This window comes from Lampris incognitus, chromosome 1, assembly GCF_029633865.1.
Source record: "Lampris incognitus isolate fLamInc1 chromosome 1, fLamInc1.hap2, whole genome shotgun sequence".
Taxonomy (NCBI): domain Eukaryota; kingdom Metazoa; phylum Chordata; class Actinopteri; order Lampriformes; family Lampridae; genus Lampris; species Lampris incognitus.
Window position 1 is genome coordinate 21,035,283 of NC_079211.1, and position 25,440 is coordinate 21,060,722.

At 46.4% G+C, this 25,440-nt stretch overlaps 1 protein-coding gene across 2 annotated transcripts in view; it reads right to left on the reverse strand.

Moving 5' to 3' along the window:
* Nucleotides 1–25,440, reverse strand: part of gria3b (glutamate receptor, ionotropic, AMPA 3b) — a 98,088-nt gene that overhangs the window by 70,182 nt on the left and 2,466 nt on the right. For both annotated transcript variants that reach the window (XM_056287148.1, XM_056287147.1), the window contains exon 3: nucleotides 2,424–2,663. In XM_056287148.1, coding sequence (XP_056143123.1) covers nucleotides 2,424–2,663 — 240 coding nt within the window. The remainder of the gene's footprint in view (nucleotides 1–2,423; nucleotides 2,664–25,440) is intronic.

Sequence of the window (25,440 nt, forward strand, 5' to 3'; positions counted from 1 at the left end):
TTTCTTCCTCCATCACTCTTTTCTCTCTTGAATGTCACGTCAAACTTGACATCTGTGCCAGCCTGATTTATTTATATGATTTTATATTTAGAGTTCGCTTGTTATGCCCCTTACCTTCACTATCACCACTACCACACAGACACACACACATGCAGGCACGCACACACACACACACACACACACACACACACACACACACACACACACACACACACATGCAGGCACCCAGACACACACACACACACATACAGACACACACACGCACATGCAGGCATGCACACACACACAAACAAACACACACACACACACACACAAAGACACACAGACAGGCACACACACACACACACACACACACACACACACACACACACACACATACGTATGCACACACACACACTCACGCACACACATATGCACACAGACACACAGGCACACACACACAAACACACAGAAACACACACACGCAGGCACACGCACACACACACACACACATACAGATACACACACACACACACATACAGACACACACGCACATGCAGGCATGCACACACACACCAACAAACACACACACAAAGACACACAGACAGGTACACACACACACACACATGCACATACGTATGCACACACACACACACACACACTCACGCACGCACACACATATGCACACACACACAAACACACAGAAACACACACACGCAGGCACACACACACACACACACACACAAACCACGCCATTTTGTCTCTCCCGCCTACAGACGGTCTCCCCTACAGAAGAGGGATGGGGAGATGGGGATAGGGACTGGTAGCTGGGCAGTAGTAGCTGCAACAAAGGACATGTGGGTTGCAAGCATCCGCAGGGAAGCTACAATGAGTGTTCTACTCAGAGTGACCCTAATTAACCGCATATTATCTCCAGGCTGCGTGCGTGGAGGATTAAGGCCCTTAGCTCTGGACCCTACAGGCCTCAAGGCCCAGAGACAGAGGACTCTGCACTAAAGCATACTTTATATTCAGCCTAAGAGGGAAACAGAGAAACAGCTAGAGAGGTAAGTGGGTGGGTGGGTGGGATGGGGAGACCAGAAGAGAGGAACCAAATGGATGTGCAGAAAAGACAAGATGGTTGAAATATATCTGCAGGTCAGGACCCTCTCATAAGGAGCTAATAAACACAAGCCCTGCAAGCTGTAATACAACAGGGATGAGAATCACCTCTTCCAGCATCCTTAAAATCCCTGATTTAAAAGAAAATATATACACACATCTACATATAAAGTATAGATTTGTCTATCACTACAGCATATTGGTGTCCTTCCCGGTTGTCTAGGCACACTTTGAACAAATTGGAGTTGCTGTAGGTGGACAGGATATTTATTCTATTGAGAGATAATGAGCTCGCTTTCTTGTTTGGCGTTAAAAATCCCAGCAATAAACACTTGATTCTGTTGTCGGGTTGTCAAACACATGGTGCTGGTGCATTAAATGGGTGTCTATTGTCAACAAAGCCATGCAATCTGGCAACGACACAAAAACCTTCATTGATGCAACACAATAAGCAACCCCCACAGGCAAACATTTGTGAAGAAAGCCTTTTGGAAAGCTGCAGCTGTGACATACCTCAATTCAGTTCAGAGACGAGCCAGTAGCTACAACATGATTAAACACAAGTTTTTTGCTATTTGTTTTGAATTCCCCCCCCTTTTTTTTCTCCCCCAACTGTGTCCGGCCAACCACCCAGCTCTTCCGAGACTACCGTGTCCCCTCCGATACATGTGGAGTCGCCAGCCGCTTCTTTTCACCTGACAGTGAGGAGTTTCGCCAGGGGGACGTAGCGCGTGGGAGGATCACGCTATTCCCCCCAGTTCCCCCTCCCCCCTGAACAGGCACCCCGACCCACCAGAGGAGGCACTAGTGCAGCGCCCAGGACACATACCCTCATCAGGCTTCCCACCCACAGACACGGCCAATTGTGTCTGTAGGGACGCCCGACCAAGCCGGAGGTAACACGGGGATTCGAACCGGTGATCCCCATGTTGGTAGGCAACAGAATAGACCGCTACGCCACCCAGAAGCCCGATTAAACATAAGATTAACTGACACAAGACAGCTTACTGTTACAAGAATCCAAGGGGTATACCCCATAAGATGTGCAAATTTTGAGTGCTACCACTCTAAGTGTTATTGCAGGTTTTACCAGCCACTGTCAGGGCATAAAGTGCATATATTACAGACATAAGACAAAACTGCTGTGTAAAACAGGGTTATAGTACTGGATTAAAATGTTCTACCACCTCCTGTGAAGCACTGAGAAGTGAACCCATCCTCACTTGATACTGATCTCCAGACACTTTTTCGAACGTGCATAATGCTCCAGTGGATCCGAGCCATAAACCAAGTCCTGACTCAAGGCCTGTGGTGTCACCTACCTCGGTCGGTGTCGTAGAGGTAGACAAACTTTTGCCACTTGTAGTGTGAGAGCAGGCTGAGGACAGCACCCCGCAGCGCGGGACGCATCTGGATGACAAACTGCACCTCATTATCGGTGGGGTAACTGGGTGTGACGAAGGAGGTGTGCAGGGCACCGCAGAAGGAGGTCAGGGTGTTCATGGACTTCTTGTCGTAGAATCCGAAGATCGCGTAGACTCCACGGGAGAACTGGGAACAAACTGCAAACACAGCAAAGGGCAAGAGGGCGCGGGTGTTAAGGCATTTGTAAGGAAGCGAGCGCACAACCGCGTACGTGCATACACACACATATACACACACCCACACAAGCTAACAAATGAATGTCGACACAATATATGCAGTTACTAAAATATGCACTGTACCACGGCTACGCTTTCTAAAGTCGCTCACTGTCACTAGGTAATATGCAGAGATGCGAGACAATACACAGGCACACACAAATTTAAAAAATGGAGGCTTACTCAGTTGAAAATCTATAACCGCTAATTTGGGAAATGAGCTCCACAGTCACAAATGCATTAGTCTTTATCAGAATTCCCATTTGCATGTGATGACATTTATTCGGCAGCGAAAAACATTTACATCTATTTATTTAGCCGTCATGCTCTCCAGTGCAACAGCATGATTTGTCAAGCAGAGCAACTTCCACCGAGTCAGACGCAATTAAACGTTAAACTATTATGTAGCGCTTCACACGGCCTTCTTCCATACTCTGTAATGGCTGGCTATTCACATGTCCCGTCCAACCTTTAAGAGTTGTCATTGGCCGGTCACGCATGTCAATCATCTCAAAATGCTTGGAACATCCTAGAGGAACAAAAACAAGGAGGTGGATGATTCTGGTTGCCGAGGTCCTCTCACAGCATCCCAGGCGTGCTGGACATATAGGACGGCATCCATGGAGTACACAGAGCCATGAGAACCCAGGCGGTGTTCAGAGCTACAGCACGCTCTAGCTCAGCGGTGGCTAGCCATGTGCCACGGAGAGCCACGTGTATGCAGGTTTTCATTCCAACCCGACTCCAAACCAGGTGATTTCACTGATACAATCTTCCTCTTTGGTTGAAGCGTTGCTAATCAGTGAAATCAGCTGGTGTGGAGTCCGGCTGGAATGAAAACCGGCATACACGTGGTTAGCCGCCCCTGCTCTAAGAGTACCGAACATCAAATAATTCCCCTCCGACATGGAAGTTCTTATCTTGGGCTTTTGAATTGAAGAAGTCCACACACACACACACACACACACACACACACACACACACACACACACACACACACACACACACATCTTAATAAGTGAATCAACAGACGGACGGCAGTATTGTGAGCTTGTGCTGCTGGGTGAGTGTTGCAATCTCCTGCTCTGAATGGGAGCCAGTAGGAGTTTCTGCAGTCTGCAAGGCCCAGTTTCTCTACGCTCCCTCTTAATTTGGGCCAGCACTGACACAGAACCTATCCTAAGGGACCAGCTCTGGCGGCCTCCTTCTCTCTGCTCAGCTGTCCTGCGCTTATTGGTTTGAGCGTTGAACAAGCCCACGCTTCAATAAGAGATATGTCTCTCTGCCTCCCCAACCATCTTTGCTTTTTTTGTGCTCGCACCTCACCCCAACCTAATTTTCTCTTTTCTCTCTCTTTTTTTTCTGCCTCTTTCCCTCTGCAGCACTGACCCATCCATTCATATCATTATTATTCACTATCTACTCCTCCCTGTCTCTCTCTTCTTCCTCCTCCTCCTCCTCCTAGGTATGGCTCTGTGCACCAGTGATCGCCCTCTGCCTCCGTCCTCTTCTGCTCTCTCTATCTCGCCCTCCCTGAATCTCCCACCGTCTCCCTTTGTGTCCCCATCCCTCCTCTGGCCTCAGTGCTCTCTATCCATCCTGTGCTTTTTTTTGTGGTCTGTACTCCCCCCCCCCCCCCGACCATCTGGCCATCCCCTAAAGCATACATTCTCTTCAACCATGGAAGTATCTCTCTCCACCTGAGTTCCCCCCCCCCCGGATTCTTTCCCCCCAATATTACCATTTGGAGCCTGGAGTTCTGTGCAGGTTCAGGGTTCATTTGGGGGGGGGGGGTCATGGCTGAGGATAAATGCTTATCAGAGTGACAGCAGATGCCCCCACACCCCCAACCCTGCTCCACCCAACCTCACCGTCACCTAATCCCTCTCAGTAATAAAGCAAAGTTGAAATAAATGGCATAGTTTGAAATAGAGCGGGCCACTCTGTCTCCAGCTCTGGAGAAACGCCACATCAGTGTAATTCAGGGATTCTGTTGCCGTCACCTTGAATTTCAATAATGTTTATTTATTCGAAGGCCTGCAGACACATAGGGAGCATTGGGCTCTCCCACAAACATGCATATGAACAGAGAATCATTACAAGTGACATGCCCGAGCATCATGTAGTGAGCAGCATTAATAGAGACTTCTCCTTCACCCCTCTCCTTCTCCTCTCGTCCTCCCTCCCCAACCCCTTTTTTTCCCTTCCTCTGTTTATTCAGTCCTCTGCAGCTTGTAGAATAATAACACTGTCTCCTCCTCCTCCTCCTCTTGCTTCTGCAGGCATCTGTGCCTCCCATCTTCAGCTCACTGGTCAAATACACACACACACACACACACACACACACACACACACACACACACACACACACACACACACACACACACACACACACACACACACACACACACACACACACACACAGTGCCGTCGTCCTCATTCCATCCTCTGTAATCGGGACAGTGGGCAGGGCTGCGGGGACGTTACATTTCTGATACATCACTTGAGATGGCTGGCCTGAAATGCCAGCTCAGAGCAATGTGTGGCATCCTACGGGTACGCCGGGCTAATTCCTAAAAAACCTTTTCACGCACTCCAAGTATTTGGACTTCTGCATTCTCTTGTGACCTTACAAGCCAGAGTCCTGCACAGCCCTGGGAAGGGAGCTGTGTGCGGCAAATGTCAGCGATGATTTTATCTCTTTAACCATTTCCCTCTCCTTCCTTACATGGGTAGACCCGCTTTCTCGTGTACTCTTCCCGATCTCAGCTACTTGTCCTGCATTTCTTGCCTGTGTGTCGTTCTCCTTTTTCCAACTGATCCTCACTTCCCCGCGCCCCCCCCCCCCACCCACCATCACCAACCCCCCACCCCACCCTTGTTCCATTCTCCCTGCTTTACATAAGGCCTGTCCTGTTTTGAAGCAGAGATGCTGTCAATGGGAGATAGCTCGTAAGTGCCGCGGGGGATTGCATCAGCTCTTGTCATTTAGAGATGTGAAGTGCTTGAAACCGTTAACTCAAATGCCAGGCCTCGATTCGCCAACGCCTCAAACGCAAGAGTGCTCCTGACACGTGAAAAGGGAACTGCCTCTGGTCCTGCCGCATTAATATCTGGTTTCTTTTATCCATCTGTTAGTTTACACATTGAATCGGTGGCTGTGTTAAATGCCACCAAGAGAATGTGGATGAAAGTCCCTTTCAACAAAAGTAAAAAAAAACATGAAATAGAAGTATTGGCATGAGAGTTTGGGTATTAAAGATACTATACCACATATTAACGTTTTTTTCATTTTCCTTTATAGAAACCCTAACGCACCCATTATAAAATCCCTGCCCCTTCCTTCTAACATCGCCTCTTTTAAACATGTACTGCTTTTTATTGAAGTCAGCTACAGTCAGCAAATGGAGAATTTTTGCAGTTATTTTACTAAAGGTAATAGAAAGAAACAGCTTTTATGGCGTCTCTGTTTTGATTAGTTTAGCTCATGGTTTTTCAGACTTCTCACCGGCTCTCCCAGGTTAGGAACCACTGCCAGACATCTGTTGTATGGGTTTGGAGAAAAAGCAAAAGCAATCTACTGGTAAGTGATGGAGCGTACACGTAAGTGTACACACATCGAATGCATGTACTTGTGTCAATCAAGTCAGTGCGCTTGTCTGTTGAAGTGTGTGATGGATGACTTCGGGGGGCAAGGAACCTGGCCAGGGAACCCCACCCACCCACCCACCACCACCAAGGCTGTTTAATCTGGAGTTTACCCTCTAACCTTGGAGAACAGGACCCTCTCTAGTATCCTCTGGAGCTGGGCTCAGGCCCTTTTGTTTCCAACCCATCATTTCTCTCATCACCAAATGCTTTTTCTTCTTCACTGTAAATAATAGATACCCAACTTTGACTTGAGAACAAAATATGCAGCCACTTCAAGAGTTGTCCAGGAACAACCGCCCCCCCCAAAAAAAAAAACCCAACAAAAAAGAAAACCCTATTCTGAAACTCAGCTTGCAAATTATCAGTTCATCTGTGGTGTAAGGCAAACCTGAAAAGGAGAATTTTAGCTTCCTAGTGTGTGAATAACACGTGCATGTGTTTCTGCATGAATGTGATGCCAAAATATCAATTTTGAGATTTAAAAGTATTTTGCATAAAACAGGGTGTCTGTGACAGTTTTTTTTTTTTTTTGTAGAAGAAGCTATACATTTGTATGATTTCTTGACTAATGGAAAGATACAGTATACTTTATATGGAAGAACTGTAAGGAGATAAGAGGGAAAATCCATAAAATTCAGGTGCAAAAGCAGCAGATCATCCAAACCACCTCCATAGGCAGCCACATTGATAACAAAGTGTAAACATGATAGCTCTCCAGTACACAGATAACAAATGGAATTAAACCTTGTGTGCAGATTTTTAGATCCAGTTCTAGTTCTACTTTCCATTACCTTGCTCACGGGCACAGACAGGAGTATTAACCCTAACATGCATGCCTTTTTGATGGTGGGAGGAAACCGGAGCACCCGGAGGAAACCCATGCAGACACGGGGAGAACATGCAAACGCCACACAGAAAGGACCTGGGACAGCCTGGGGTTCGAACCCAGGACCTTCTTGCTGTGAGGCAACAGTACTAACCACTGGGCCACCGTGTTGCCCAAAATAAATGCAAAACTGGACTACTTAGTTTAGCTGTGCATGTATTGAACGGGTACATACAAAATAAACTGTTCATATTTTATCTGTATGTAAGTAGCAGGAGAGAGATCACTTCCATCTGCTCTACTGAACTATTTGGTCTTTCACAAGAAAAAAATATAACAACTCAAACCAAAGTTAAGAGGTTTTTTTTTTACTACTCAGCAGATGCATATTGATTGTGGTTTAAAACTGAATTAAAAATGTGAAGGAGTTGAGACACATTACTGCACACACTCACAGCAAGCGAGATAACTGAGCTAAGGGCTGCAGGGGTCAGATGGCTGCCAATACTTCGCCATTTCATTTTTTTCAAACCCCCCCCCCCTTTCAATGCATTCACCTCCCCCTTTTCTCCTCCGGGCAAGACATATGCCACCTTGATGAGATGGTCTTTTACTTCTGAGAGTGAGCAATCTGGGAAGGACTCACTGACACTCAGCTCCTTCTCCTCTTCATCTCCTCCATCTTATCGTCACCTTCAAGCTGCCCCTTTTTGGCCTTGACTTAACTAAAACAATAATACGACTTCACCACACAGTTCAAACAGACCGACAGAACGCAGGAGGTATTTGTGCCGTGATTCTTTTATTACCAAAGAAATGACCTCCGTCTGATCAACAAAGAATGTTATCTCCCTATGGTGAGTTTGAACACGAACAATGGTACAAACCATCAGTACGCCGAATATTTCCATACCCCAGATAATAGTGTTTTGATGTTAGATGCAAGATAAGACAGTTTGTTTAACAATGCCGAAATTTTCAATTTTGTGGGACTTAATTGAAACATGAGACGATGGGTGCATCCGGCAGTGATCTCGCCATGCGTGACCACATCCGCCGCATGGCATTTCCTTGACAGAGAGAAGCAAAGCTGTGCAAGCAATTAAGCACCATCTATGCTTGAAGATAACATACAGAAACCCCGGGCACTTGCTTCACCTTCAGAGCGGTGCTCAGAGATCACAGCCCATTACGCTGAGCAAACAACAAGCCCTTCACTGACAGGATGAGTCCGTCCACCGTTTGCTGCAATGCAGAGACGAGAGAGGAGTTAGAGGTATCTCCGTCGGTCGGAGTCAGGAGGATCCCTCCCCTCACCTTACGAGAGATCATACGCTGATGCCTTCACTAGAGGCCACAATAGGGAGAGGTGCTCAACATGAACCCTTCGAGTATATTTATAGCTGTATGTATTTTTAAGGAGGATTCAAAAAGGGTATGAAACATGTAAGGCTTATGGTATTCTGTAATTGGATTTCCCAGAAAGCTGGTGACAAAGTCCCTCACACACTACTAATCCTCCCCAATCAGAACTGCAGGCCACTGCAGATGGATATGGAGGAAAGACGGGGGAATGAAACATGGAGGAAGGGTGCAAGTCGGGAGCATAGATCAAGAGGGGTGTGGAGTCTGACACAGTATTTGCAAGGACGGCCACTGAAGGCATGCCAACGCGCTCCAACATATTGCTAAATCGCCATCCTGTACACTGGGAGAGGAGGCACAGTGCATTCAAGGCAGCTGGTAATGGAAGGAGGGGCAAGGTTCAACGTGTCAGACTAAGATGGCAAACGTTCACACTGCTGCTGTCACAAGTGGTCCAGGGGTTTGGCTTCATAACAGCCCAGCTAGGGAGACTTCGCTAATATGCACCGTGATAAACTCTGTACTCTGATGTCTGGGTAGCGTAGCAGTCTGTTCTGTTGCCTACCTGCTCAGGGATCGCCAGTTCGAATCCCTGCGTTACCTCTAGCTTGGTCGGGCATCCCTACAGACACAATTGGCTGTGTCTGCGGGTGGGAAGCCAGATGTGGGTATGTGTCCTGGTTGTTGCACTAGCGCTTTCTCTAGTCAGTCGGGGTGACTATTCGGGGGGGGGGGGACTGGGGGGAATAGCGTGATCCTCCCACACGCTATATTCCCCTGGTGAAACTCCTCACTGTCAGGTGAAAAGAAGCGGCTGGCAGCTCCACATGTATCAGAGGAGGCATGTGGCAGTCTGCAGCCCTCCTTGGATCAGCACAGGGGGTGGAGCAGCAACCAGGACGGCTCGGAAGAGTGGGGTAATTGGTCGGGTGCAATTGGGGAGAAAAAGGGGTAAAAAAAAAATCCCCCCAAAAAAAGAAACTCTTTACTCTAGGACCACGTGAAAAACGCATTTAAGAAGAAAGAATGGAGAAAATCCCTCCGTCCCATCAAAGAGATTAAGGGGCTCGTTTAAGAAGATGCGTCTAAGTCATTCGACTTGGCCATTAGCACAGCTAGAGTCGGCCGGCTAGTGATTTAGGGCTGCGTTTTAGGTGCAGGACTATTGAATACTGCACCCAGTCGACTTGTTTTGAATCCAATTCCCCACAGCAGGTAGAATAACAGGGAGGCAGTTGAAAACCCCACTTATTTTCATTCTCATTCAGATGATTGAAAAAAACAAAAAAAAAAAAAACAAGCAGAGTAAAAAATTTTGGAAGTTTGCACCCGCACATATGTTTTTTTTCTTTGAATGTCAAGAAGCCAGACTGTTTTTTTTTCTTCTTTCTTTTCCTGGTTTCGCATTTACATCAATTGTCAGTGCAGTTCTATTCAAAGTTCATATTGATGAAATAGTTTTTTGGTGATTATTCTCCTCCTTTCTGTGTGCATCTCCGAAACACTAAAGGAGAGCAAGGAAGCCGGGGACCGCCTGCCATCCTCCACAAGGTCCACCTTGTACGTGTGAAAACTAAACCTTTGCCTACTTTTCCTACTCATCAAATTTCATATCACAGCTGACATCCTGCGGCAGTGTGGCAAACCCGGCCGCGTCATTGCGGGATTTGCATCCTGGAACTCGATTACGAGAGCCGCCGTTTTAAAACAAGTGTCTCTCCAAAACACGTCTCCCCATCCTATGCTTTTCTGCACAGCATATTAAAAAAAAAAAAAAAAGGCAATAAGAGCAGGGGATGGGGGTGGTTGTTTAACCTTGAAGGCATCATTTAAAGAATTCCCTCTCTTTCTCAGCCACCATCCACCCTAGTTAAGTATGTAGAGTCCAGTGCCACTTTTCATCTTATTAGTGCCCTTGCTGAGACGGTGCTGTGGTGTCCATGAATGATAATAATGGAGGTAGATGTGTGTGTGTGTGTGTGTGTGTGTGTGTGTGTGTGAGAGAGAGAGAAAGAAAGAGAAAGAGAGCGAGAGAGAGAGAGAAAGGGAGAGCGAGAGAGAAGAGAGAGAGAGAGAGAGAGAGAGAGAGAGAGAGAGAGAGAGAGAGAGAGAGAGAGAGAAATCGAGCAGTCAAATAATGAGTGAGCTGTACTGCTGCATTCCAGAGTCCAGACAAACCAGCCCGTTTTATTTTTATTTTAAGTGTCCCTCAGGTAGATAGGGAACAACTCAGCTCAATCGAAGGCACATTACAATTTGTTTTACTTACAGACCTTAAAACATCAGGCTAAGTACCTGACTATAATACAGCCAGTGCAGTCATAGGATGGATCTATCATATATCATATTTTATGACATTTCAGCCGACCATTGATCCCTGCTCTATCATGCAGTCCCCTTAAAATGTTTTTGTGAGTTTCACTGATCTTGTAATAATGAAAATAATTGAAGATAATGAAAAATAAGTACCTGACGGCGTCTGACTGTGTAGTCAAAGCTAAAACCCTAAAGATCGTTGCTGCTGTTTAACTTACTGGCGACTATGGTTGTACATGCACTGATTTTTGAGCCCTCAAAATCCCACAGGTCCATTCAAAATAAAGAAAAGTAGCCAGCAGTTGTTTGTTTGTTTTGTTTGTTGTTGTTTTTTGGGGGGGAGGGTGCGTTTCCTCCCCTTTTCTCCCCAATTACACTGCTAAAAAAAATAAAGGGAACACATAAGCAATGCAATGTAGCTCCAAGTCAATCACACTTTTGAGATATCAACCTGTCCAGTTAGGAAGCAACACTGATTTGTGAATCAAGTTCACCTGTTGGTAAATTGTCTAATTTCCACCAGGTGGAAATTAGACAATTTGCAAGACAACCCCTATAAAAGGAATGGATTTGCAGGTGGTGGTCACAGACCATTTGCCTATCCTCATCTTTTCTGGCCGATCTTTGGTTAGTTTTTCATTTTGCTAGTGCCCTCACCACTAGAGGTGGCATGAGGCGGTATCTGCAACCTACAGAAGTTGCTCAGGTAGTGCAGCTCATCCAGGATGGCACATCAATGCGTGCTGTGGCAAGAAGATTTGATGTGTCTCCCAGCACAGTGTCCAGAGCATGGAGGAGGTACCAGGAGACAGGCCAGTACACCAGGAGATGTGGAGGGGGCCGCAGGAGGACAACAACCCCGCAGCAGGACTGCTATCTGGTCCTTTGTGCAAGGAGGAACAGGAGGAGCACTGCCGGAGCCCTACAAAACGACCTTCAACAGGCCACTAATGTGCAGGTTTCTGCTCAAACAGTGAGAAACAGAATGCATGAGGATGGTATGAGGGCCCGACGTCCACAATTGGGGGCTGTGCTCACAGCCCAACACCGTGCAGCCCGATTGACCTTTGCCAGAGAACATCTTGGTTGGCAGATTCGCCATTGGCGCCCTGTGCTCTTCACAGATGAGAGCAGGTTCACACTGAACACATGTGACAGACGTGAGAGAGTCTGGAGACGCTGTGGAGAACGTTCTGCTGCCTGCAACATCCTCCAGCATGACCGGTTTGGCGGGTGGGTCAGTGATGGTCTGGGGAGGCATATCCTTGGAGGGCCGCACAGACCTCTACGTGCTAGCCAGAGGTACCATGACTGCCATTAGGTACCGGGATGAGATCCTCAGACCCATTGTCAGACCATATGCTGGTGCAGTGGGCCCTGGGTTCCTGCTCATGCATGACAATGCTCGTCCTCATGTGGCCAGAGTGTGTCAGCAGTTCCTGTATGTCGAGGGCATTGATGCTATGGACTGGCCTGCACGTTCCCCAGACTTGAATCCAATCGAGCACCTCTAGGACATCATGTCTCGTACCATCCGCCGACGCGATGTCGCACCACAGACTGTCCAGGAGTTGACCGATGCCCTGATCCAGGTCTGGGAGGAGATCCCTCAGGAGACCATCCGTCGTCTCATCAGGAGCATGCCCAGACGTTGTAGGGAGTGCATACAGGCACGTGGAGGCCACACACACTACTGAGCCTCATTTTGAATCGTCTTGAAGAATTTCCACAGAAGTTGGATCAGCCTATGTTCTCATTTTCCACTTTGATTTTGAGTATGATTCTGAATCCAGACCTTAATGGGCTAATGATTTTGATTTCCATTGATCATTTTTAGGTTATTTTGCTCTAAACACATTCCTCTGTCTAATAAATAAAGATTTTCAGCTGAAATATTTCATTCATCGAGGTCTATATTGTGTTTTTAGGTGTTCCCTTTATTTTTTTGAGCAGTGTATATCTGGCCAATTACTTCACTCTTGCGAGTTTTCCCGGTCGCTGCTCCACCCCCTCTGCCGATCCGGGGAGGGCTGCAGACTGAAATCGCCAGCCGCTTCTTTTCACCAGTGAGGAGTTTCGCCGCGGGGAAGTAGCATGTGGGAAGATCACGCTATTCCCCCTCCCCCCTGAACAGGCGCACCAACCGATCAGAGGAGGTGCTAGTGCAGCGACCAGGACACATACCCACATCCAGCTTCCCATCCGCAGACACAGCCAGTTGTGTCTGTAGGGACGCCCGACCAAGCCGGAGGCAACTATAGGTGTCGTACGTCATGACTGATAATGGCTAAAGACCGTGTTTGTTATGGAAATGTCCCATTTAAGTACTAAAGTTACACCCGACCAAGCCGAATGTAACTCGGGATTCGAACCGGCGATCTCCGTGTTGGTAGGAAATGGAATAGACCGCGACACCACCCAGACACCCCTACCAGGACTGTTTTGATGGTGCATTCCCCACCACTGCACGAAATACATGCTTGTATTTGACTTCTTCCTGTGTAAGGGATGATCCATTCCAACATGTGCCTTAAAGGATTTTAACACATGATGCGGAGTGGAGGCAACCACCCGATGCAAGAAAAAAATAGCTTATAATTTGTTGAATGTTTAGACTGAGAATTAACATTTTGATGCAAAAGTTAGGCATTAAATTAAAACTTAGACTGGTTGCCAGGCTTGCTAATTGAGGCTGTTGCTATTGCACAGCAACCAGCGTATGAATTTAGAATTGCGATTTAACTTGAGCAGAATTATGCGCGCATTAAATGGTTTACCGCTCATCCCCAGCCAATGAGAAACGAGTATTCTCTGTGACCCCGTTATAAGATGTTGTCTCTGTTGGTAGAGGTCACACATGAGTTCGGTCTACCATATCAGCTTGTTAGTCACGACCGCTTCACTTCCTCTTTAAACCAGCTGTGACCTGCCTCATCTTCTTCATTAGCTGCTGTGGTCAAAATGTGATACTATGTGTCTACTGGATAGTATAGGTACCAGTAGAACCGAAACCAAACCATCGGTTTCATATGCAAATTAAGGTTCAGGGATGGGGGGGGGGTGAGAGTACATCTGTGCAATTTTACAATGCTGTGATTGCAAACATTGCCAAATCCTCTGTGAATAGTATCCATGGCCATTGTAACGCTAGTTAATGGCCGCATCCGTATTTGCACATGAAACTGGTCGTTGGTTTCGGTCGTTATGCCCCTGTATTGTTTATAAGGGTGGAGATACCTGCAGTCAGTTGAGACCGAAGTGGTCACTAATGCCCCTTTTACACTGCATGGTACTGGCTCAACTCGACTCTACTCTATTCGAATCTACTCGCTTTATTTTTTGGGGGATTTTGTTTTGCACTGCAGATAGTATCCCCTCACGGCGAAGCCCTGCTGGTCATTTGTGGGGTGTTGACTAAATTTTTTTTTAAAGATTTTATGTATATTTAAATAAATCTAAATCCATATACATACATTTATATTTATTTATATCTATAATTGTATTTATTTATGTATAGTGGTATTTTCATGTCACCTTTTAGTATTGGCTCAGCTCACTTGGAACCTCGACGGAGGTGGTACCAAAAAAACGTACCTGGTACCAGGTATTATCCCTAACTTTTACCCAATGGAAAACCAAAAAAAAAGCGAGTAGGGTTGAGTTGAGTCGAGCCGGTACCGTGCAGTGGAAAAGGGGCATTAGATGAGTGACGAAACGTTTCAGAAGGTTGAATCAGTTCATTTAGACTCTCGATGAAACTGATTCAACCTTCTGTGATTTTCTACCTGGATTATTCAGCATGCATCAAGACAATACTTAGAAGGCAACTAAAATGTCAAGGGCACAAAGACGGTTTTTTTAGCTTGTTTTTCGCTCTATTTCCTTAAAACTGCCTGCAATGTATATCTGTAAATATTGTACATTAGGGCTGCTGCTGCTGCCATACAGGTCACATCTCTAAGCTGTTGCTTGAGTTCTCCCTCTGTGTAAAAAATGCTTAAGTCAAAGAATTGCACTTTAAGTGGCTGCATTTCAAGAAGTCAGTGCACATTTCACTTCTAATTTGGATTGGCTGTCTTGGAGTAGAGCTTTTTAGCCTTCCAGCTCCCTCGAAGAGCACAAAATATTTATGAGTAACAGAGAAGGCTTTTGTTACTCAAGCAGTTTCCTGCACTAGAGCTGATGGTAGCAGCCATGTTAAACATACAATTACCACATATTTGTGGTGACAAGGACATGAAACATGTTTGTCTGCATTTGCAGCTAAAAACTCAGGAAAGTCAAGCATGTTTGTTGCTTCATTCCTTCAACTTGGTGGAGGGATTCCTGCCGGCTGGGTAAAGCTGAAATATTGTGGATTTGCAGGCAAACAAACATCCCCTTTTCTGTTGCTGGTGTATAAGCTAATCGAATAATACAATAATAGCTAATCAAAAATTATCCAAATCATGAATGTTTTTGTACTTGCTCCCTCCCCCTCCCTCTCCCCAATTGTATCTGGCCAATTACCCCACTCTTTTCGAGCCATCCCGGTCGCAGCTCCAACCCCTCTGCCGATCGGGGGGGGAGAACTGCAGACTACCACAATGCCTCCTCTGATACATGTCACCAGCCACTTCTTTTCACCTGACAATGAGGAGTTTCGCCAGGGGGACGTAGCGCGTGGGAGGATCACGCTACTCTTCCAAGTACCCCCTCCCCCCCCCGAATAGGCGCCCCGACAGACCAGAGGAGGCACTAGTGCAGCGACCAGGATACATACCCACGTCCGGCTTCCCACCCTCAGACGCAGCCAATTGTGTCTGTAGGATGCCCGACCAAGCCGGAGGTAACACTGGGATTCGAACCGCCGATCCCCGTGTTGAATAGACCGCTACACTACCCGGATGCCCCGTACTTTCTAATTTTAATGGGCAACGCCTACAAGCTCTTTCTCAGGAAAAAAAGTATAAATCTAGTATGCTAGTGTCTTTATGCATGCTCAGGCCAGAGGTGAGGAACTCACAGCAGGTTGAGTCAGTTCATCTGGACACAACGTTTATGGGGAGAAACGTTTCATCACTCATCCAAGTGACCTCTTCAGTCTCAGCTGACGGCAGTTACCCTTATAAACAATACAGTGGCATAATGACCGAATAAGGGGTGGGATAACGGCAGTAAGCTGAGACTGAAGAGGTCACTTGGATGAGTGATGAAACGTTTCTCCCCATAAACGTTGTGTCCAGATGAACTGACTCAACTGTGTGTGAGGCCTTCTAAGTAATACATTTGTCAATCGCACTTCTCATTTTGAACTAGAAAGTGAAACATACTTTGCTCGCTGCAATGCCTAGCCCTAGACGATCTACCAAGTGACCCTCAATAATTTTATGAAGATGTCCTTCAAGGTGGCCACCATGTTACGCTCAGCAGGCATATCATGCACACTTGATATGGGTGTGCTATTGAACTAATGTGACTCATCCAGTATACTTAGGACCAAAGGCTGTGCCTCTGTCTGACAACCTTAACACTCGGCATTCTGGACATGAAGCCTGTGGAGACAGGGTCTGCGTGGAGACAGGTCTGTGAGTGTCAAATAAAGCATGGGAAGAGATGAGGGAGAGTGACTGTACTATCTAACAATAGTCCAGGCAGCATCACTTTCTTGAAATATGCATACACATGTGCCCCCACATACTACTCACACAGACACTCTCTCTCTCTCTCTCTCTCTCTCTCTCTCTCTCTCTCTCTCCTCTCTCTCTCTCTCTCTCTCTCTCTCTCTCTCTCTCTCTCTCTCTCTCTCTCTCTCTCTCTCCTCTCTCTCTCTCTCTCTCTCTCACACACACACACACACACACACACACACACACACACACACCTTATTGTTGCGTCAACCCACTGTTTTCAGCACTACATCTCTCTACTCTACAATCTTCTTCTCTCACCAACATACAGCCACTGAACTCTCCCAAGCCTCTTTTCATCATATTTTAGCCCTGTCGGGGCTGCAAAGGGCATCAGCATCTGAGAGGGGCTTTCTATTGAGGCCTCTGGAATGGATTCACTCCAAATGGCCTTTTCATTCTGCAGCTGCAATGGATTAGCTCTGTCATGGGTCCAGATGAGGTTGACTTCCTGATCTGCACACCATGCCACAGAAAATAAGTAACACAACCGAGAGAAAGAAGGGAGGAAAAAAAAGAAAAAAGTAAGGAACAAGAATTGCGCCCAAAGAGCAACCCGGCATTGCCGATAGAATACTTCAACTTTTCATCACACATCCATGCATGGACACACAAATGTGGACTGTGGGCCTGGGAGCAACCGCCCACAGGTTTGACGTAGTCATGTGTGAAATGGCAAGAGCCTGACTACAGCCCTCTTTGAATTAACCATATGGAGGGGGAAACAGAGCAGGGCACGGCTGAAAGAACACACATCATGTTCACTTAATTCTCACTCATGGGGCTAGTGGACACTAGTAGCACAAAAACTAGGGTAAAGTAAAACCATATTATTTTATTATTGTAAATCAATGGACTTTTTCAGGCCTTCTGTTCTTGTGCACCTGATGAGACCCCCTTCTTGATAGCAGTGAGGTGACATTGATGGACAGCTTGATGGGCCGTAATGGCAACCACCTTCCTGGTTCCCGAGCGCCAGATGAGTCAGAGCACCTCAGAGCCACCCAGTTGCCTACAGCCATATTATTCCAGCCATATTATTCATGGAATATTACATTATTCATTCTCTGTTTACTCTTTATAGCAATCATGCAGATTTGATTACCCTGATGTGTTCAATGTGAATCAGTCAAGAATAAAAAAATTCATTGGTGTTTCATCATGGTGACAGCCTGGCTAAAGTGGTTTGAGTGTGTTGGATTTGTACTGCGGGCCTGTCAAAGGATATTTCTATTTCAAAGTCATCAGCCATGAACTGTTTGTTCCAAATGCCAACACAGCGAGAGGCGAGGGTGTGTGTGTGTGTGTGTGTGTGTGTGTGTGTGTGTGTGTGTGTGTGTGTGTGTGTGTGTGTGTGTGTGTGTGTGTGTGTGTATTACAATTGTAGTTTCACTAGTTATCCACAAATTCACCCTGGGCTCTGGAGGCATGGCTTTGCATTATGTTTCCCATTATGTAAGATGTTTTTAATATTTACCACATCGTCTATTCATGGCATGGTATGTCTTATTTGCATCTCTGTATCACTGCAAGGAATATGCTAATGTTTTTTTTTCTTCCTCCTCTCCTTCAGCCTGCATGCTAGACTGGCCATACACTAGTTTCACAAGGTTATGATGCTTCAGTGCCCAGCGACTGAGAACTGTCACAAGCAATCAGTTATGATGGAGCCCCAGTTCCTGCACAGACATACAGCTTTGGCAAGCCTCTGCTAGCAACCGCCTCCTCTTAAGAGGCAAGAAACATGAGGATCAATCTGCTCACTCGGTAGATGAAGGGCTGCAAGCTGGGTCTTGTTGCACTGTGATCCAATATTTACTAGTTGGTAGAGAACATTATGACCCTCACTGTTGATGTTTTGTATGCATCACCAACACCATCACCACCACCCTGTCCTCTTTACTTTCACAACTGCCTTCAGCCCCAGAAATCACACACACACACACACACACACACACACACACACACACACACACACACACACACACACACACACACACACACACACACACACACACACACACACACACACACACACACACTTGCTGATGATGCAGTCTTAGTGGACCGGGGTAGATTATAGAACACAAGAGTGCCAATTAGTGTTTTCCAGCCTGTTTCTCACAAAATAATAAAAGCCTTCAGAGTATTTTTCTTCCGTAAGCTCCCTGACCTTGCCCAGGACAATGCAGTCAGAGACTCCTATTGAGGCAGACCACAGAGTTCTCTTCTCTCTCTCTCTCTCTTTTTTTTTTGGACCCAGTGAAGCTCAGCCAATGCAGCAGCCCCCAAATGAGCAGGATGCGGATGTGCACTATGAGCTCAAGAAGGGGATTACTGATTCAGTGATTATGGTATTGTTAGGAAGGCAACTGAATGGCCGATAGCTGATTGCTATGGGGACGGATGCGGGAACATGGCCGTGATGGGTTGTGTAAAACATTTCAAATACATATATAAAGAGGGGGGATAGATATATGTGAAAACTGCTGACCAACTGCGATGTTGGAGATCTTTATATGTGACAAGTTTCAAGAATTGCTCATTCCTTCCTTGCTATTCTTCACCCACTCCCACCTTCCCTCTTTGTATCGAAGCATAAGGTGGATGATTTTTTTTTTTTAAATGGAAAATAATCTCTGCCACAAACGGCGTACTCCACTCTCCTTGAGAGGTTTTTCCTCATTGAGGAGACAAAATAGAAAGCAGCCATCACAGGCAGACTAGGCTACTGCAGACTCAGATTCACCTGAGATGAACAGGTCACAATAGCAGCGCTTTCCTATTCATTTCATTCGAAAATGCGCAAAATATACAGGCTTTGCTTTCTCTTATCATAAAGAGTTTATTGCCAAGCAGAGCGCGGAGCGGTGAATGTGTTTAATGTTCTACTAAGATTTCCTAAGTCTCCTGATGTGTTGTTGGTCCCCCTTCATGGTGTTTATCACTGCTTCTTTTATGGTCAACCTGCTACTCTTCTTCATCACTACATAGTGCTGATATCATCTTCAATAGGAAGCACAGACTAACCCTGTCGTTGCTGACTTACGGGTTCAGCAGCCACCTTATAATGTGAGAGGCGGTGGAAAGATGTGCAGCTGCATTGGTATGCCATCACTTTGCACCCTGTTTACCGCCAAAAAGAGCTCGATCCATACGTTAGCCATGGAACGTGCTGTACATCTGGGTTCATAGTGTCATGAAATATTCCTAAAGCTTGGTTGGTTGGTCACCTGCAAGATCGGGGTGTTTACTGTACAGCTGTGGTGTAAATCAATTCATTACAGTTGTAGAAATGGGATTGTCGTCCAGGTAGCGTAGCGGTCTATTCCATTGCCTACCAACACGGGGATCCCAGTTCAAATCCCCGCGTTACCTCCGGCTTGGTCCAGTATCCCTACAGATACAATTGGCCATGTCTGCGGATGGAAGCCGGATGTGGATATGTGTCCTGGTCAGCGGAGGGGGAACTTGGGAGAACAGTGTGATCCTCTCACGTACTACATCCCCCTGGCGAAACTCCTCAGTGTCAGGTGAAAAGAAGCGGCTAGCGACTCCACATGTATCGGCGGAGGCATGTGGCAGTCTGCAGCCCCCCCCCCGAATCAGCAGAGGGGGTGGAGCAGAGATCGGGACGGCTCGGAAGAGTGGGGTAATTGGCCAGATACAATTGGGGAGAAAAAGGGGGGAAAGAAATGGGATTATCATCAGCATCTATCAAAGCTGTGATGTTTCATGAACAAAAAAAAATAGTGGTATTACTTTTCTGCAGTCCCCGAGTTATTAACGTCAGTGTTGTATACTTAATCAATTGTGAAGTTTTAATATGATATGGTATTAGGGTCGGGTTGGACGTGTTGAAATGTTCATCAATCTGTTCTAGGCTGATCATATCTCCATGGCACCATGACGGTCCATCCATAATCATTACATCACATCAGATGCCCTATTCTCCGTAAGTCGTCAGATCTGCACCAGGAAAGTAGGGTGAATGGATGGGAAGGAAATCAATAGGAAATTCAAAAATAGCAATATCCTTTGGCCAAACAGAGCACTATAGACTGACATAAATCAGTAAGATCAATATATCCGCCGATGTAAATGTGTGACGGACCCACGGAAAAATTGCATGTCAAAGACAAAACCTGTCAATGAAGCACTCGCCTCCTACGTTCCAGACACGCCGAGCGGCCGGACGCCCGGTGTTTGTAATAGATAAGCTACCGCAGCAGAAGACGGATGAAAGCTGTTGTTTTATCAAACAAAATCTGTGAGCCTTCGCGATTCCTAGACAAACAACACTCCGCCAGCGAGTTGGCTTCCCCCAGACCTACTGATATTCTCAATTAAAGTTGGGTTGTTTTGACTCTGGTTGCCAGTGTGCTCTACAGCTCCTCCTCTGAATCTCATCCCAGTCTGTGTTCATCTTTGAGAATAAAAGAGGGTGGGGTAAGGGGGGTCAAGGGAATCTCGTGTCTCTTATTCTCTTAAAGGTTGAGGAAATCTCAAATTAGGTCAAAATACTGCTCCCTTTGGAGATCTGGCCTTTGGAAGTTTTCCTTCCTCTTTTATATGCACAGTATAACATATTAACCCCACATGACCAGAACTAGCATACTTGAAGCTAATAGCTGTGTAATTACACCAACAAGACTTTAAGGCCCTCCTTTCTTTCAGCCTCATGTTGGTAAGTGACTTGGACAAGTCACTCGTTAGTGCTTGATCACTCGGTATTATTATTTAATGATTTCATTATTAGCCGCACAGTTAGCAAAACTCACAGGCATCGAAAGAGAGGACACGGCGGATCATAATCACACGGAAATGAATCTGACACAGATTCCTTCCCTCATGCACCTCGCCTCCGTGCCTCTTATCGTTGCCGTTAGTCACTTCCTTCTGGTTTCTGCCCACTCTGCCGCTGAAATCCACAGCGTTCCCACGGTGCGTAACCTCATCCAGGGCCTTTACCGCTCGTCTGACTCAGGCACACACTGAGCCACTTTGAAGGGCCTCCGAGACCTACTGGCCTGTCAGCATCAAAAACGCACCATTACATCAGTGTACGGTGGCTCGTGTTTCTCTCAGAGGCTTTCATGCACAGTCATGGTGGTTCTCAGATTACACTGGATGCCCTCATTCCTCACTCCCGAGTAGCTTCTTCTCCGACTCCCATCATGCCATTGCACACACTGATAATAATACCCTCTGGTATGGTCAAACGGGGGAAAGGAAGGTAATTCCGTTAAATAGGAAACCGCTATTTTAATTGCACACGAGACCGGACCGTGGCGTATCAGCCAGCCGTACTTTTGCCACTGCCTTTATCTCAGATGAATGATGGAGTGTGTGATGGGGCTAATTTCCAGAACAGTAAAAATTTACTGGGGTTACAAGCGTGATGAGGGCATGCGTTCATTCTGTGTTCACCCATGCAAGTGTGCTTGTGTGTACTTACGAGTGTGAACGTGTGTGTCTGTGTTTTTGCATGCGTGCGTGCCTGTGCATATGTGTATGTGTATGTCTGTGTGTCCATTAACAGCGCTCCATCTGTGTCTCCAACACAGCTGGGCCGTGATGTCCCAGCACAACCCCCCACCCCCCATCGCCTCGAGAACTCTCGCTCTCTCTCTCTCTCTCCCTCTCCTACACACACGCACACTAACGCACAAAAAACGGGCACGCATGTCCAGACACAAACATTTCCTATCAAATTCTTCCATCAAATGCTGGTTTGTCCTCCTCGCCTAATTTATTTATCTCAGCGACCACTTTGACTTCTGCCGTCATGCCACTTGCTCAACGTCACCCCACTTTTTCCTCTCTCTCGCTCTCTCTCTCTCTCCCTCTTTCCAAGCGTCCCTCCATCTTTCATATGTCCTCTGCTCGGTCACTCTTGACAGGCAGGTGTGTCACTACAACAGTCACCTGAGGAGCTGCTCCGGCCCCACAGCCTGTCACTGTCAAGTCATGCACCAGAAAAGCATGTCTCTGTCTGTTTACCATCCCTATTGCACAACACAGCCCCAAAGCTATAACAAAAATACACAAAGAACTGGGTGAGGGCCCCTTTCATCTGTGCTCGACCACATATGCCGCTTGCCACATGTGCTCAGCCGTAAGTGTGCGTTGCAGTTGCAGAAAGGTTACGGGTCCGATTGGGCCTAATGGAGCTGGTGCTTCTTCAGTAAAAAGATTGCCGCTAAAGTTGCTTCCTGTGATTTTTTTTTTTTACATCATCATCAGTGCTCATTCACATGTTTATGGGTGGCAGTGGTTTTAGGAGGCAGAGCAGGTCGTCTGGTAACTGGAGGGTTGCCAGTTCGATCCTCGGCTCCTCCTGGCAGGAATGTGGAGGTGTCCCCGAGCAAGACACTTAACCCCTAACTGCTCCCGACGAGCTGGTTGTTACCCAGCATGGTTGACACCGACATCAGTGTATGAGCGTGTAGGTGGACGGGTGAACGTGAGGCATTAATTAATTGTAAAGCACTTTGAGTGGCTGTTGCAGCTATAAAAGCGCTATATAAAACACAGTCCATTTACCATTTCACATATGAGCATTTATTTTTTCAAATTCTGTCTAAAGTGTGTTGTCTTTGCACAACCAACTTGGGTCACGTGTGTGTAGGTAAAAAAGGTAATATGGCAATACTGAAATTAGCCCTCCTGCACGCTGTGTGGCTTGCAAAACAAGTCCTTATTATGACTTTCCTCAGATGAAAAAAAAAACCTGACATGACACCATTCATTTTTCATTGGCTCCACATTCCCGCACAGCTTCCTATTTTAATTTTTTTTTTTTTGCATGGCGGCTTACTTCTTTAAACATGATCACCACAGATCATCCAGTATTTACCCCCAACACAAAATCCACTAAGAAAACTCTGCAAAAAATTAATTAAGCTGTGTATCACAGCAGAGGCTGGCAACGCTGATTAAACCCCTATCATCATGCATGGTCACTGGTGGTCCACTTCATGTGCAACTGCACTGCATTGACCTGATCTGCTCCTCCGTCAACAAAAACAGTCAGTCCACCTCATAGCATGCATGCGCTCTTGTCCCCTTCTGTCCATTAAGTCGATTGGGAAACGACAAACACATTCAGAGGGACCGGGGTTGCATCTATTATTCTCTTCCATACTCCTGGATTCAGAGAGCTAGCTAACAGCAGTGGGGAAGAGCGTCGAAATGGTGCAGCCAAACCATCTGCTGCTGCCAGTGTTTGACGACCTGGAGGATTCTATAAACTAAGGGTAGGTACATGTAAAAAGGCTGGCAGAGGGGACACACGCCATTAGCTTAATGACAGAATGAGGGATGGGGGATAGGGAGGAGAGATTAAAGAGCCAAGCATTGCAAAATTCGCCTTTAACAGAAATCAAGGCAAGTAAATCTAATAAATAGCGTGGTGAGAAAAGGCACACGGGGGGAGGCTTGATGTTTTCTTCCTCAGGTAAAGGAAGCAAAAGAAGGTGAGAACAGGAGCGGAGAGGATGGTAGTGTCATTTAGTTGGCTAGGCGTGACCATCAAGGACATTAACGCCGTCTGCTCCGCTTTCTTCTGACTTCCACCCTTTGCTTTGAACTAGCCCTGTCTCCTGTGTGAGCATACCCTGACTCTCAGCCTCCATGAGCTATTATGGACCCGGCAGTGGTAATTACACATTTCACCATTTCTGATGTCACTTCAAAGAAACAACAACAGTCTTTCCTCCAAAGCACACACTATGCTACTAAAGTACAAAGCTAAGCCTGGAGGATTACTGAAACCACACATTGTTTTGCTGCCGGTCACTAATCAATTAATAGCATGAGGCTTTCAACTGACTCGAAAGAAATCCCTCTGACACAAAACTTTGCTTTCATTACACCTGAGGATTTTCATATTTGTTTTGAAGATGAAAGTACAGCCAAGTTTAATGTGAATCCTCAGTGTTCTGCAGTTCCATTGACTGCATCACATTATTTATAAAAGGGGGGATGAGGACGGGACGGGTGGGGGGTTACACAGGGTTTGGGCAGTATCTACCCACCAGTGAATAATAGACCAGAGAATGTATGCTAAAGCTGAGTAACATTCAACTCCAGAAAACGAGGAGCTTTAGCAAAAAAAATAAAATAGTATAATACTGTCATTTCAATCGACTCTGCAGAGCCTTGGAGGCCAGATCTCATCTGGATCAAAGGAATAAAAGCGTGCCTCAAAATAGATTTTCTCAACAGACTGACGTACCCACCAGTTTAGCAAAATCTAGGTCTAAAAGGTATGAACATTTAGAAAAGAAAGAAAACACGTGAGTGCATGTGCTGACGACGGTCTGAGTCGTGCACAACGGGACTATTGATGACGAGGGAAGTCTGAACGTCTGTCCGCTGGGCAGATGTGACAGCTTGCAGAGCGGACAACATGGCAGACAAATCTTGAGCTGGACAATATGAGCCGTCTTTACCGACTGGAGGCAAAGCTTGCAAGGCCAGGGAGTCAGCAGATACGTGTTATTTAACAACCTTTAGCACCGTTTTATTTGCGGAGACGATCTTAGGTGTTTGTGAACTCTTATGAGCTGAGCACGGGCCGCCTGCTGTTTGCATGCACAGCTTAACAGGATTCCCAGGGCACTACCTTAAAATAAAAGCCCTGGATCCCACAAAAGCACGTGTCATGTCCAAAATGAGAATATTCTTTGCCGAGAAAGACCTATTTTTGTGCCTGCCCACAACTTGTACTCAACGTCAAAGTGAGATCCAACAAAGTTTGACAGTTTTCTGGCAATCGAGCTAGCGTGGTGGAATCGAGTACTTACGACGGCACAAGCAACTTATGCAGTGGGGAGGAAGACATTTCAAGAACAGAACACTTCAAAAA